The sequence below is a fragment of the Hydra vulgaris genome, chromosome 02 (genome assembly GCF_038396675.1).
Source record: "Hydra vulgaris chromosome 02, alternate assembly HydraT2T_AEP".
NCBI classification, from domain to species: domain Eukaryota; kingdom Metazoa; phylum Cnidaria; class Hydrozoa; order Anthoathecata; family Hydridae; genus Hydra; species Hydra vulgaris.
The window spans coordinates 52672610-52687636 of NC_088921.1; the positions used below are offsets into that span (position 1 = coordinate 52672610).

Here is a 15027-nt window from a genome sequence, read left to right on the forward strand (position 1 = left end):
TCTTACTTAGATCTTATTTTCTGGGCAGGTATTAACAACACTTTTGTTTAGATGATAAAATGAATCTGTTTTATTATAAACTTTATATAAAAAATATATATATATATATATATATATATATATATATATATATATATATATATATATAAATACATGTTTATATATATATATATATATATATATACATATATATTTATAAATACATATACATAAATTATGTTATATATTCTACAAATAGAATGCATATATATATATATATATATATATATATATATATATATATATATATATATATATAAATTTGTACTATTTAACAATTTTTCCTCTTATAATAGAATTTTTCATCTTTTCAGTAAAAAAAAATTTATTTTTGTATATTTATTTTGTTGTTTTTTTCAGTTCATGTCATGAACACTTTCCCCTAAGAACTGAATGCTGACTTGCAAACCTTATCCATAACAATTAGGATTTTTTGTTTTTAACTTCAAGTTTATTTTTACTTAAATGAAAATACTAGTTTTTTCAAAACAAATATATTATTTTCATACATGTGAAAATAATATATTGGTTTTGCATGTCAACTGTTTAAACTTGTGCAAATTGATCCAAGTCTATAAATTTTATCTTTGCTCGTTTTCCCCTTTTTTACCCAAATGATTTGGGTTTTTTAAACCTTTATTCATTAAAAATATTTGCAAATTTGAATTCTTTTTTTTCTATGGAATTAAAAGATATCATATAATATCTATAAATTTAATGTACACAATTTAGGAGCACCTAAGTGATATGACCAAAGTGTACAAACGGTTCGGAAAAAAATTCGTAAGTAAAAGTTTTTGTTTTGTTATAAAAAAAGTTTAAATTTATTTATTTTAAAACATTGGATAGTTTTTTGAAATATTACTGTTTTATCATACTCTGTTATTCATATTAATTTAGTCTAAAAAGAATAAAGAACTGAACAATGATATTCACAGGGTAAAATTATGACCAATTAAATATTTATATAAATATATAAACTTTTTTCATAATAATTTTTTATAATAATTGATCCTGAAAAAGCTAGAAAAGCTATTTTTGGTATTTTTGATCTAAGAAAAATGAGATCTTCAGGCGGAGAAAAAGCAAAGAATAAGATAAAATACATATGTCCTATCTGTAGTATTGTTACAAAAAATGTACATGGTCATCTTTATTGAGCTCCCCATCATCTTAAAAATGATTTGGCTACATATAGAGAAATGCTTAACAAAAAGCAACTTTATGATGAAAGTAATAATATGTCAGTATCTGAATATACCAAAACAAAAGTCTGCATTACCTAATTCAATAGGGTCAGGATTTATGACAAAATTGCCAAATGAAGTTAGATATTTCCAACATCTTGCTTGCCAAACGAACCTAAAAGCAATAATGGTGACAATGATAGCAAATACTATGATTGATAAAGGAGAAAACGATATTCCATAATTTCAAGATTATCTTCATGCATTTCTTTTTTACTTAAAAAGTCCATCACGAGGTAAGGAAAATCCACAAGCTGCATCAAATGAAATGCATCAAATTACCTGACTGTTCTATGTTACACAAGTCTATTAAACCTTAAACTCTTACAAGATAAATAGTTCCCTTACTCTAAACAAAAAGGTTATGAGCCAGGCACTCAACGTTCTTATTTATTTTAATTAAGCCATTTTGTAAATTTTCTTCTACGCTCTAAATTAACTCCCACTGTTCTCAATGTTGTTCCTTGCATCCTATCTGCTGATGTTCCCAATGTTGTTCCTTGCGTCCTATCTGCTGATGTTCCCAATGTTGTTCCTTGCGTCTTATCTGCTGATGTTCCCAATGTTGTTCCTTGCGTCCTATCTGCTGATGTTCTCAATGTTGTTCCTTGCGTCCTATCTGCTGATGTTCTCAATGTTGTTCCTTGCGTCCTATCTGCTGATGTTCTCAATGTTGTTTCTTGCGTCCTATCTGCTGATGTTCTCAATGTTTGTCAGAATGAAATTAGTAATTGGAGAACCTCTTTGCCTGGTGAAGAAGCACTAAGAGAATATGATGTAATGATGGCAGATGCTGAAAATATAATTCCAAAGAAATCTTTTCAAGCTATAACTAAAAGTGATTTTTATCACTTTTAGTTATTATATATATATATTTACAAGTATATTTAATATTTTTAAATATAAAATGTTAAATATATTTACAACAATTACAAAAACAGGCCGTCAGAGTTTCTAGTTACTCGAACTCTGTTTACAAATATTAGAGACAGTATTTTTTTGGCTTAATGATCAATAATGTTTTACGGTCTGGAGCTGACTCAAGTATGACAGCTTCAGAATTTTGAAAAGGAACTTTTTCACCAACAGGAAGTTTTATAGATTTAGTGAGGAAACACAAAACCGCTAAACAATATGGTCCATGTCAAATTATATTAAGTCCTGATCTGAAAGTTATGTGTGATTGTTATGATCAAATTATACGCAACACAATTCCAGGTAAAATGACCTGAAAACTTTTTTATAACATGGTCTGGGTGTGCATTTGAATCTGGTGGTGTTTCAACCCAATTAAATTCTTTTTTTTTCAAAATATTTACCAAATGAAGGTTCAACTGAAAAGTGATGCAGTGCTACAATGGTTCAAAAAAGTCTGTTTACTTTTTTTTATGACAACCATCCTGAATAAAAAAGCAAGTTAGCAATATATATATATATATATATAAAATATTTTTAAAGATATTTTGTTTATATATATATATATATATATATATATATATATATATATATATATATATATATATATATATATATATATATATATACATATATATATATATATATATATATATATATATATGTATATATATAAATACATATGTATATATATATATATATATATATATATATATATATATATATATATATTTCTTGAACGTCGTAATAGCATAAAATAAGTAATTATTTTTTAAAATAACACAATATTTTTTATTCTTGAATTGTTTCATAAAATTTATTTACATTTCCAAAAGATTATTTTACAATGAAAAAACGCTGAAATAAATATTAAAAATAGAAGTCTTTACAGAGAAATATTAATGGACAAAAATTATACATAATAAACCAATATATTTATTACAAAATAACTCGGTAAATAACCAATCAGAATAACCAACTGTCAAAAAAAATAAACTGACAGTAAAATTAAATAGATAAGCATAATATAAAGTTTGTTTATTAAGTGAGGGACTTTCCCATTTAATGTGGAGGGCTTATTTTATCTTTAATTTGTGTTTGGTTGGGGCATCATCCAAAATTTCAAAAGAATCACAGTTAGCCAGATTTTTGTAATTAATAGATAAATTTAAGTGTTTAAATATATAAGATTGTTTATCACTTTTAAGTTGCTTTTATTCTAGTTGCCATGTCTAGTGGTTTCTCCAGTATAACTGGCATTACAGCTAGCGCAAGAAAATTTATAGACAACATGAGATTTAAGCAGTTTAGGAAGTGACTCTTTTAAGCAAAAACAATCTTGTACTTTATTAGTAGTGAAAATTAATTTTATTAGATTACCCTTGCAATATTTATGAACAATTTTTGAAATTTTTATTTTAGTATAATTAGAGTAGGGGAGAGCAGGGCACCATGAGACATGGGGCACCATGAAACAAAGCAATTATACAACGATATTAAAGTATTGTGACAAATCCTTTTGAGTTGTAATCAGTTACTACTAGATGTATTGTTTAACGTATAATTTAAATCAGAACATGTCAATAATATTATGAAAGGTTCAAATTTGTGTTTTTTTTGTTGCATTTATAAATTTTTGAAGCTGTTGTGTTTTATGGTGTTTTATTCACTCTATTCTTTGGAAAGTGCTTCTATTTTGTAAACTATATTTCATGAGCTCTTTAGTGTGACAAAGAAATTTAATAAAATAATTTTTTGAAAAACAAAAACCTGTCATCTTATCTATCAGAATGTATGGGGTACCATGAAACAGTTTTAGTGGGGCACCATGAAACTAAATTAATGTACCATTTAAAAACTACTCAATAGTCAAGCATACTTTAATTAGTTACCGGCGGGAAGTATCAACTTCTATATTTTAATGTTTCACCTAACTTGTTAAAAAACAGGTGGACCATTAAATAAAGTTTATGTAGCAAAATTAAATTTTACATTATTTAGGATTTATGCATATAGTATGATGATGTACTTATAATATAAGTACATCATCATACTATATGCATAAATACTAAATATAAGTTACAAAAGTTTACATAGACATAAGTTTGCTTTATTAACTCTTTTTTGTTGAAGGATTAACATTCATTTAATTTATGGCTTTATACTGATTTCTATTATAATATAAAATCTATTTCTGTAAATTAGAGCTCAGCGTGGTATCAAATCATGATATGACCATGAATTGAATTTTTATACATTGTAAAGCCTTTTTGTTATTGCTTTAATATTTTTAGATTAGAATGTAGAGCTATGTATAAAAAACTAGTAAAGAAACCTTCTCGAGTAATTCAATGGAGGTAGCTGTTGATTTAGTTTTAACAGGAGGGTACTCATTAAGAAATACTGCAGGAAAAATGAATTTTAATCACAGCACCCTTTGCAAGTAATTTATGCTTATGTATTCTGCACCAATAAGTATTTGCTTTACTTAGTAAATGAAACGTGAAAAAAAGCTGAAAAGAAAAGAAAGAAAGAGAAGAAAGCTGAGAAGAAAGCTGGAATAGAATGGATGCATTTGTTTTTAAAGCAAAACTCTTTAAGCATTCGAATGTCAGAAGGATGTTCTTTGTCAAGAATGACATCTTTCAATAATTACAATGTACAAAAGTTTTTTACTAATTTAAAGGCACTGTTTTTAGTTTGGTGATGAATTTCACATTTGGAACTGGATGAAACAGCTACCACCACTGTACAAAGATGCAATAAAATCATTACTAAAAAAGACATCAAGCAAGTTAACTCTGTGACAAGTTGAGAGCGTGGAACTTTGGTGACAAGTTGTTTTTTATAAGTGCCTCAGGTGCTACCATACCACCTGCAATGATATTTCCACAAAAAGTTTAAACAACATATGCTTAATAATACACCATCTGGATCTCTTGGTTTTGCAAATCCAACTGGATAGATGAATACAGAGTTATTTATAGAAGTAATTCAACATTTTATATCAAAAACATTCTCAAAGGAAAATCCATCTCTACTTATATTTGATAATCATGAGAACCACTATCTATAAAAGTTCTTGATCTTGTAAAGAATAATGGTGTTACTATTCTTACTATACCACCACATAGTAGTCACAAAATGCAGCTCTTAGATGTCTCTGTATTTGCTCCATTCAAAGTTTATTATAAGGACGCAGTAAAATCTTGGCTTCTTCATCCTGGAGTGCCAATCACTATTTAACAAATTGCATCTTGTGTTAACCTCGCATATGAAAAAAATTTTACTATTACAAACATTCAAAGTGGATTTAGGAAAAGTGGAATATTTCCTTTTGACAAGAATGTATTTTCAGAAGCAGATTTTTTATGTAGTGTTTTTACTGATAGAAACAATCCAAGTATATTTCAAGCAAATACTGGAGAAACTCTGAATACTAATAATTTGTTACTATCACCAGAAAAGCTTCAAGAGCCTTTTGTCAGTTCCAAGTCAAGTACAAGTCAAGCCAATGAAGTTATTAACTTTGTAAGCCCTTCTCAGTTTAAAGGATTTCCAAAGGCCGCTGAAAAAAAAAAAAAAAAAGAAAACCTCATGAGAAAGCCAGCAGTATAATAGCAACAGATAACACCAACAGATAACACCAACAAAAACTGTACTCAAATTAAAAGAAAAGAAAAGTAAGATAAAGAAACAACTATCTTATTAGAGAAAAAAAAAAGTTTCAGAAAGTGATTTATTAAGTGATGAACAAGATTCCTATTATTAATTTTAAAATATTATAACGAGTCTTTAGAAAAATTGTTTCTTTTTTTTGTATAAATTATTTGTGTTTCTTTCCTACATTTTATAACTTTTTTTTATTATCCTGTTTCATGGTGCTCCATAGACTGTATCAAGGTACCCTAAGGGTGGGGTACCTTAATACAAAATTTGAATTTTACTCAATAAGTTTCTACAAGTTTGACCTCTTTTATTTTGTTAATTTAAGAATTTAATTTTGAAAGTATATATTTATCAACAAATTGCACTAATCGCTCAAAAAAAAAACATGTTCAAAAATGTAGTTACAAAACAAAAACCAAAAGTGTTTCATGGTGCCCCACTCTCCCTTATATTCCAATGTATGGAAGCTTAAAGTATCTTATATTTAAGTATTATATATAAAGTATCTTATATTTAAGCTAAAGTATCTTATATTTAAGTATTGTATAAATGAAGTATCTTATATTTAAGCTATTAACAATGTTAGAAACAGATGGATTCATTTTCTTATCAATATAGGATTTAATTTCAATAATTTTTTGTGGAAATTTATTCTTTTGTAAAACTAATGATAGATTCTTAATATCTTTATCAAAACCAACCCAAGTATTATTAATTTTAAATGTACGATCAATCAAACAACGAACAAGTCCAAATTTGTAGTAAGAGGGAATAAAACTAAAAAATGTTTGTAAAAGACCTGTATATTTTTTTTTGTGATAAACTAAAGTTGAAAATGAATTGGATTTTTTAATAAGTACATCTAAAAAGGCAATATGGTTATCTTGTTCTTTTTCCATAGGAAATTTCAAATTTTTATGTTGTTTATTGAGGTGTTTGAAAAATTCTTGAGCTTCATATTCAGAATTAAAAATAGCAATTATGTCATCTACATACCGCTTATTAAAAAATGGTGCCGTAAAGGAGTAGTTATTGACCCATGTTTGTTCATGAAGTTCAACAAAAATATTAGCTAAGATGGGCGCTAAAGGAGGACCCATAGCAACACCATCTGTTTGATCGCAATATTTTCCGTAAAATAGAAAATGTGAACCGGATGTGGAAATCTGAAGTAATTTTTAAAGTGAATTTTTGAAAACGTTTTGAGTTAATTTTATCTTTAAAAAATAAATCAGCTGCTGTTAATGGTTTCCTTAAGTGAAATATTTGTGAACAAACTTTCAACATCATATGAAACAATAAATTTATTAGTTACATTAATTTGTTTTAATTCATCAACAAAAGAAAATGAGTCTAAAGTGCAAAATTGTTTAGGTATATGTGTAGACAATAAATGAGAAAGATGTTTGGCAAGGTTGTAGTTATATGTTCCAATTGTTGAGATAATACGTTGAAATGTTGGAAGAGAACTATCTTTACTAACTTTGTGCATTTTAGGTAACTCGTAAATTCTTGCAGGTTGAGACCCTACAGGATAGATTTTAGTGTAAATGTCTTTTTCAAAACATTTAAGCTTATAAAGTTTTCTAAGATACCCTTGTAAAGATATTTCTCTTTCTATAGTTGGATCTTCCTTTAATTCTTTAAACTTAGTCTTATTACTTATAATATTATGTAATGAATTTATATAATCAACTTTGGTAAGATCAATTATACCATTTCCTTTGTCTGGTCGTGTAATAACAATGCTCTCATTATTTCAAAATCTTTTTAATATTTTATGTTTACTTAGACAATTTTCAGATGAAGTGTATTTGTATACATAATTGTTAGCCAAATGAGAAAGTTCACTTTTAAGTTGAGGTTTTGAATATATGTCTATATATATATCTATATCTATCTATATCTATATATATATCTGTATCTATATATATATCTATATCTATATCTGTATCTATATCTGTATCTATATATATATCTATATCTATATCTGTATCTATATCTATATCTATATCTATATCTATATCTATATATATATATATATATATATATATATATATATATATATATATATATATATATATATATATATATATATATACACATATATATATATAGATGTAGATATATATATATGTAGATATATATATATGTATAAATATATGTATATATATATGTATATATATGTGTGTATATATATATATATATATATATATATATATATATATATATATATATGAATATATATATATATATATATATATATATATATATATATATATATATATATAGAGAGAGAGAGAGAGAGAGAGAGAGAGAGGGATATATATATATATATATATATATATATATATATATATATATATATATATATATATATATATATATATATATATATATATATATATATATATATATATGAGTGTATATTGCACATGCTGTATTCTATTAAAAAAACAACTCATGTCTGTTTAAGAGTGGTTGATATCTTTTGAAAAATAGATTAAATTATATTAAAATAATTTAAATTACATTAAAACGATTAATATAATAGAAGAAATAGATTTTAGATTTACCTATTTAAAGTTCTTAATCAACATCTAGTAAGTCACTAAAATGGCATCAAAGGAGGGGGGGGGGTCACTATTATTACAATGAGCTAAGGGATTGTCCATAAATTACGCAACGATAAATTTTACTAACAAACAAAACAAAAAAAATCAAAAGTTTTCCCTTGCAGAGCCTTAAGTTAAATAAAAAATAAAAATAGCTCATTAAGTTTAGTAAAAATCACCACATAAAAAAGTGTAAGATCTCCTCCTTCACATAAAAAAAGCGTAAGATCTCCTCCTTCTGTTTTTTAAATAAATTTAGTGTTGCATAATTATGAACGATCCCTAAAAAATAGGATAAGGATTACATTTTGTTCAACAATGGATCATGAAATTTAAATAGGACTAAATTTTTGGAACGCATCTTTTGCAATTATTATTTTATTTTATATACTTTAATTACAATTTATATATATAGTTAGTTCCTTATAAGTTTGAATGATATAAAGTTAGAGGGGTGGTTATGACATTTTTTGGAATAATGCAGTATAAACCTTATCAATTTTAAATGATTCTTTAAACATATATAACCAAAAATTAGTTTATGAATTTAATTTATTGTGTAATTTTTACTTTTTAGCATTGCTTACCACCCTTACCACCCGCTCACCCTTCCACCCGCAGTTATAGATAAAAACAAACTTCTCACTGTTTCTAATTCACTGATTATATAATCTGCACATTATTCTACACTAAAAGCTTTATTCACCTGAAAAACTTTCTTTTATGGGTCCAACCTGTCTTATGCGTTCTTAAATGCTCTTAAAAAATGTCTCTCGATACCCGATTTTTCTTAATAATTCTGCGCCTTTGGCCATGTAGTTATCAAAACATTTGCTCAATATTTCAGGAAGGATATTAAAAAAATAGACTTTCATAGAAAGCTCTTTAACTTCTATAATAATTTATTATTAAATATAGTAAACTCCAAAAGTTTTACTTGGTTTATCGAGTATTTATCCATGTAAACCACCATTAAATATACGTATTTTTTTTAAAACAAACAAGTTTTTTTGTTAAACCTCAAAATTTTTTTTTTGAAATTTTGAAAAACATTTTTTTTCATAAAAAAGAAGATTATTCTTTGAGTTTTTTACTGAAATTTGAAATAAACAAATAATCAAAGTTTTTACAAGCAATCGATATTACAACCTTCATTATGGGTAATGCAACTTCTACGATGTGATACAACTAAAATTGTATCTTCTTTTTATTAAAATTATTTTGGTATCTTTCATACCAAAGATAACGGAGTCCATCTCTCACTTTTATAATCACCCATTAACAAAATGATAATTTGGATTTTTTTTAGATTTATCATGAAATCAAGTAAGCTTTAGCTTAAGTATAATTAGTAAGAATTTATACTCAGTTTAATAAAAAAAAAAATTTCATGATAAATTCATAATTTAGGTTTATATGATAATGGTGATCATTATATTTTTAGGGGTGATCGACTCCTAATAGTGCTTAAAATCATATTAGAATAACAATTTAACCATCACCCCATTTTTTATAAAAACTATAACAAAATAATAAAACCTCGGTAATGCTACGCGCCGTTAAATTGGAATAAAAGCGCAAAATTGCATTATCGAATAGATTTCAACATACTGATGATGATGATGATGTGATGATAATGATGATAATGATGGTGATGATGATAATGATGATGATGATAATGATGATGATGATGATGACAATGATGATGATAATGATGATCATGATTGTGATCATGATGGTAATGATGATTATGATGATCATGTTGATCATAATGATGCTTATATATACAAAATATAACATAAATTTTGAATAAAAAAAATATACTTTAGGATGTATAGTTGCTTATGCAGTCCTGGTCACAAACCAGGCCTCTGACCGCGCTATATATTATTAAACTTGGCCCTAGTTCTGGCCCTGGTGGTCACTTACCACTGTTTGCTAAACAAATAGTACCATTTGCTAAACAAATAGTACCACTCCCTTCAGCGAATAGTACTATTTGTTAAACAAATAGTACTATTCGCTGAAGCGAGTTTTTTAAAATTTGTTTAACAAATGGTATTAGTTGCTTAACAAATGGTATAAGTTGCTTAACAAATGGTATAAGTTGCTTACTTGTTATACAAAATTATACATAATATAAACATATAAATTTGAAGCAGAAATGTAAAATTGTGCCAAATAACTTTTATTTTATTTTCTAAGCTGGTTCTCAATTAGTTTTTTTTTATGTTTAAGTATCTGGTACATAATTGAAAAAAAAAATTATTACAATTTAAAAAAAATTGTTACTATTTTTTTTAAAAAAAACTATTTGTGTTTTATTACTTTAACCAATAGTACTATTCGTTAAACAAATAATGCTCTTCGCTTAATGAGTAATACTATTCGTTAAGTAAATAGTACTATTAGTTAAACAAATAGTACTCTTCGCTTAACGAATAGTACTATTCATTTAATGAATAGTACTATTTACTTAACCAATAGTTTTATTTGTTTAACTAATAGTACTATTGGTTAAAGTAATAAAACACAAATAGTATTATTCATTTAATGAATAGTATTATTTGTTTAGCGAATAGTACTATTCACTTAGTACTATTTATGCAATAGTACTTTTCACGCAAACTCCAAACAATTGTATAGACTTGTGTCAAATGAAGTTTCTTTGTTAAAAAATGCTGAGATTACCACTATAGAATTGCGCAATTAACAAATTTTTTAAAACAATTTTAAATCCATAGATTTCAAATTTATTAAAAAATCTGATGTTCAAAAGTTATGGCAAAATGTAAAGACAACTCCTAAATTTACAATTTATTTCTTATAACTCTGTAACTTCAAAACACCAAAAGAACTTATAACGAAATTCAGTATATATGAATAAATTAATAAATTTTGTTTAATTTAGTCAAGAAAAGTTTACAAATAACCATATATCACCATTTATGATTTGGTGCCTAAAATATATAGGTTGTTTGTTCTCAGGCTCTAATCACACCAATTTTTACAAAACATTGTTTGACATCAGCATGACTTTATTAAAATTTTTGAGATTGCACACTCCTAGAATTTTATCTGCTCTGGAAATGTAAAAAATAACTATATCAACCTATCATAGTAGAGAGGTAAGTAGAAAATAAGAAGAAAAACTTACACAATACTAAGCCACCAATTTTAGGTTAAAAACCAAACACAGACAAAAAAAAAAAAAGCACAGAAAATCCACACCATCTGCAAAAAAAGATAAATGGAAACATGTAATTTTCAAATGCCATACAAGATAAAAAATACCATTAAACTCTGTTAATTAGCTAGATATAAAAACAAGGCTAGATATAAACCAACAAAAACAAAACTAAAACTAATAATGAAGCTCTCATATCGTTAATTAAACCATGAAGTGAAGAACTGGATATGAATCATCAAAAAAATAAAATGAGAAAACAATAAAAAAAAAAATCATATCTAATATTAAGCCATCAAAACAATGTTCGAAATCAACACAGCTGTAACAAAAAAGTAGAAGCACCTAAAATCTACATCGCATGCAAAAAAAATAATTTGACACCAGCATGACCATATTAATATTTTCATTTTACAGATTGGTAAAAATTAGTTATGGATTTTTGGAGTGTTTACCTTCAAAAGTTAATTTCTGACCTTGGGTAACTACTTGGGTATTTCAATCAAAACTACTTTGTTGAACTTAACCTTTACAAATAAAACTTATGCTTCAAAAATGAAATCTAAAAAATGGTTAGCATCATCTAGAGTGTTCTGAACCCCTAAAATAATAGCTGATGAGCATCATAAAATAAAATAAAAAAATAAATGAATTAAACCAACTACACTCTCATGTACAAAATTCCAAAATACAATCCTACATTTTTATATACAATATCCCACAATACAATGCTACATTTACATGCTACACAATACATTCTTATGTACAGCATCTCACAATACAATCCTACATTTTTAAATAATACTATTTAGTTTTTGTTTTCGTTGATCAATTTGACTCATATTAAACATGAAAAAATATAACATAAAAAAATTCAACCCTTTCTATATTTTTTAGATAATTGAGTTCAAAACTTTCAAAAATATTTAAAAAAATTTAAAGTGTTTTTTTAGCAATATTTAAAAAAAAGAAATATTAAACTCATTAGTGTATCATTTTACTTTAATAAAGAGTCATTTAATAAGTTTCAAAAGTTTTCAACTATTCTAAACATTTAAAATTTATGCTATTTTTAGGAAAAAATTTATACAACTTATGAGAACTTATTATAAAAATTCTTTACAGCTAATAAATCAGGTAAAATATGAACTTAAACATGGAGCTTTATACACAAGATTAAAGTGAAACCAAAATAATGATAGCCTTGTATATAATATCAATTTAAATTAATTGATGGAAAAAAATTATTTAATATAAACAGTAAAGGGGTCATCCATAAATAGCGTCACGCTGTAGGGAGGGGGAAGAGGGGTTAGTGGTTTTGTGATGACTCATACGGAACTTGTTACTAAAGAGTTACAATATTGTGACAAGGGAGGAGGGGGTCTAAAACAGTAAAAAATTGAGTGACAACTTGTGGACGACCTCTAAGTAATAGTAAACATCAACAGTAAACATCAAGCCATAGTAAAAATCAAGTAAGTGATAAGTATTGCAGCCTAAAAATAATTGTTTGAATGTAAAATGCGTAAAACATTTATTTAAAGTGAATATAAAGTATGTGCTAACCATTATGGAATCTTATACTTGTTTCTCTACACAATAATCTTGTTTACTAACTTATTAATGGTCTTGTTTATCAGTTGTCATTGTTTGTGAACTTTGTCGCACACAACTATGAAATTTGCCTAAAATACTTATGTTATGTTCTAAATGACAAACAAACAAAAAAAGCTATTTAAATGCACAAAAAAAAAAAAAATTTACCTTTAATAGAATCTTGTGAACATTTTTTATTGTTATCTCTATGATCAGTTTCTATTACATCATCGCTTGCAGCGCTACTTGCAAAACTGCTGTCTGACTTTGTAGGAAGGACTTCTTCAATCTCAAGATTTGATACCTAAATTATAATTAGCTGTCAACTTTAATATATCAATTATGGCTGATTTTGGCCCCCAAAATTTAAACAATGTCAAACACTAAATACTCAGTAAACTTTAGTTATGAAGTTAAATGAGGGCTACTATTCATTTAATGAGAATAACTATTTGTTAAATAAGCATGTTAAACAAATAGTACTATTCTTAAAACAATTATTATTTGATCAAGTCTTAATAGTGAAAGAGAAAACACAAAGCAGAGTCCAGGTTTTTCTTCTTTTTTTCTTAGCTTATTATTAATAAAAAAAAAAAAAACTTTGAATAAAAAAAAAACACAAAATCTTTTCTGAAACTAATATTAAACTCAAGTAATCAAAAAATTACTGAGAAAAAAGTGCAATAAAGTTTAAACGCACCTACAACTTTTTTTAATCAAAATATATTAATACAAGATATAACACACATTGTTTTTAATAGATGTTTGTATTTGTCTTGGCATTAATTTAATTAAGTTTTCAATCATCCTGATTGGTATTTCAAGCAACAGTTTGGTAAGTTTTTTTTTGAGCATTTCATGAGTAGTTATTTGCTTTTTTGTTAGTTGATAATTCATCCAGCTCCATAAATTTTCCATTGGGTTTAAGTCAGGTGATCATGCTGGCCAAGGCATTAGTCGAATATTACTTTCAAGGAAATAATCAGTGATTGAATGTGCTGTATGGCATGTAGCATTGCCGTGTTGAAATAACCAGTTTTGATCAACCTGGAACAAATCGCATCTAGAGATAACCGCATTTTGACAAAATGTTGCGATACTCATACTGGTTTAATCTTACTTCATACATTTTATGACAGCTAAGGCCTAGCCTGATATACATCCCCATATGCCGACTGAAACACCATCTTTTTGAATAAAGCTAGTAGGTGTTGCTTCAAATATTTTTCTGTATTTTTGTGACAAACTAATCTCTTTTTTTTTTCTGTTAATAATTTCGAAATTCAATTTATCGCTAAAGATAACCATTTTCCATTGTTCCACTGAATAATTTAAAGGCTCTTTGCACCATTTTTATTTTGTCTTTGGTGATGGGTTAACGACAACAAAGACTTTCTTACTCCATGAAACGAATTTAGTTCTTTCTTGCGTAATAACTCACTTATTGTTGATTGACTAACTGTTTTGTCTACCAGCAAACTTCGGATTTCTGCACTTAAAGAGGATACTCCTGCTTTTGAGTTGCATCTGCTTAGCGTATATAGCATGTTTTCATCAATTAATTAAAAAAATTACTTGTATTGGACGTTTTTGCAGACGTCCAATGCAAGTAATTTTTTATTATTGAACAAAAGCTGAATTCAGAAATATTTAAGCATCTGCCAATTTCTCTATTGCCATTTGACTTACCATTTTGTTTTTGACAAAACAGCTCTTTTACGCATGAGAATATGATAATATGACAAGGTCCAATCAG

At 26.3% G+C, this 15027-nt stretch overlaps 1 protein-coding gene across 2 annotated transcripts in view; it reads right to left on the reverse strand.

Annotated features, from left to right (window-relative positions):
• The window catches only part of LOC100197913 (GATOR1 complex protein DEPDC5), a 112057-nt gene that overhangs the window by 50533 nt on the left and 46497 nt on the right, over positions 1-15027 (reverse strand). For both annotated transcript variants that reach the window (XM_065791346.1, XM_065791345.1), the window contains exon 9: positions 13440-13575. In XM_065791346.1, the coding sequence (XP_065647418.1) occupies positions 13440-13575 (136 nt within the window). The remainder of the gene's footprint in view (positions 1-13439; positions 13576-15027) is intronic.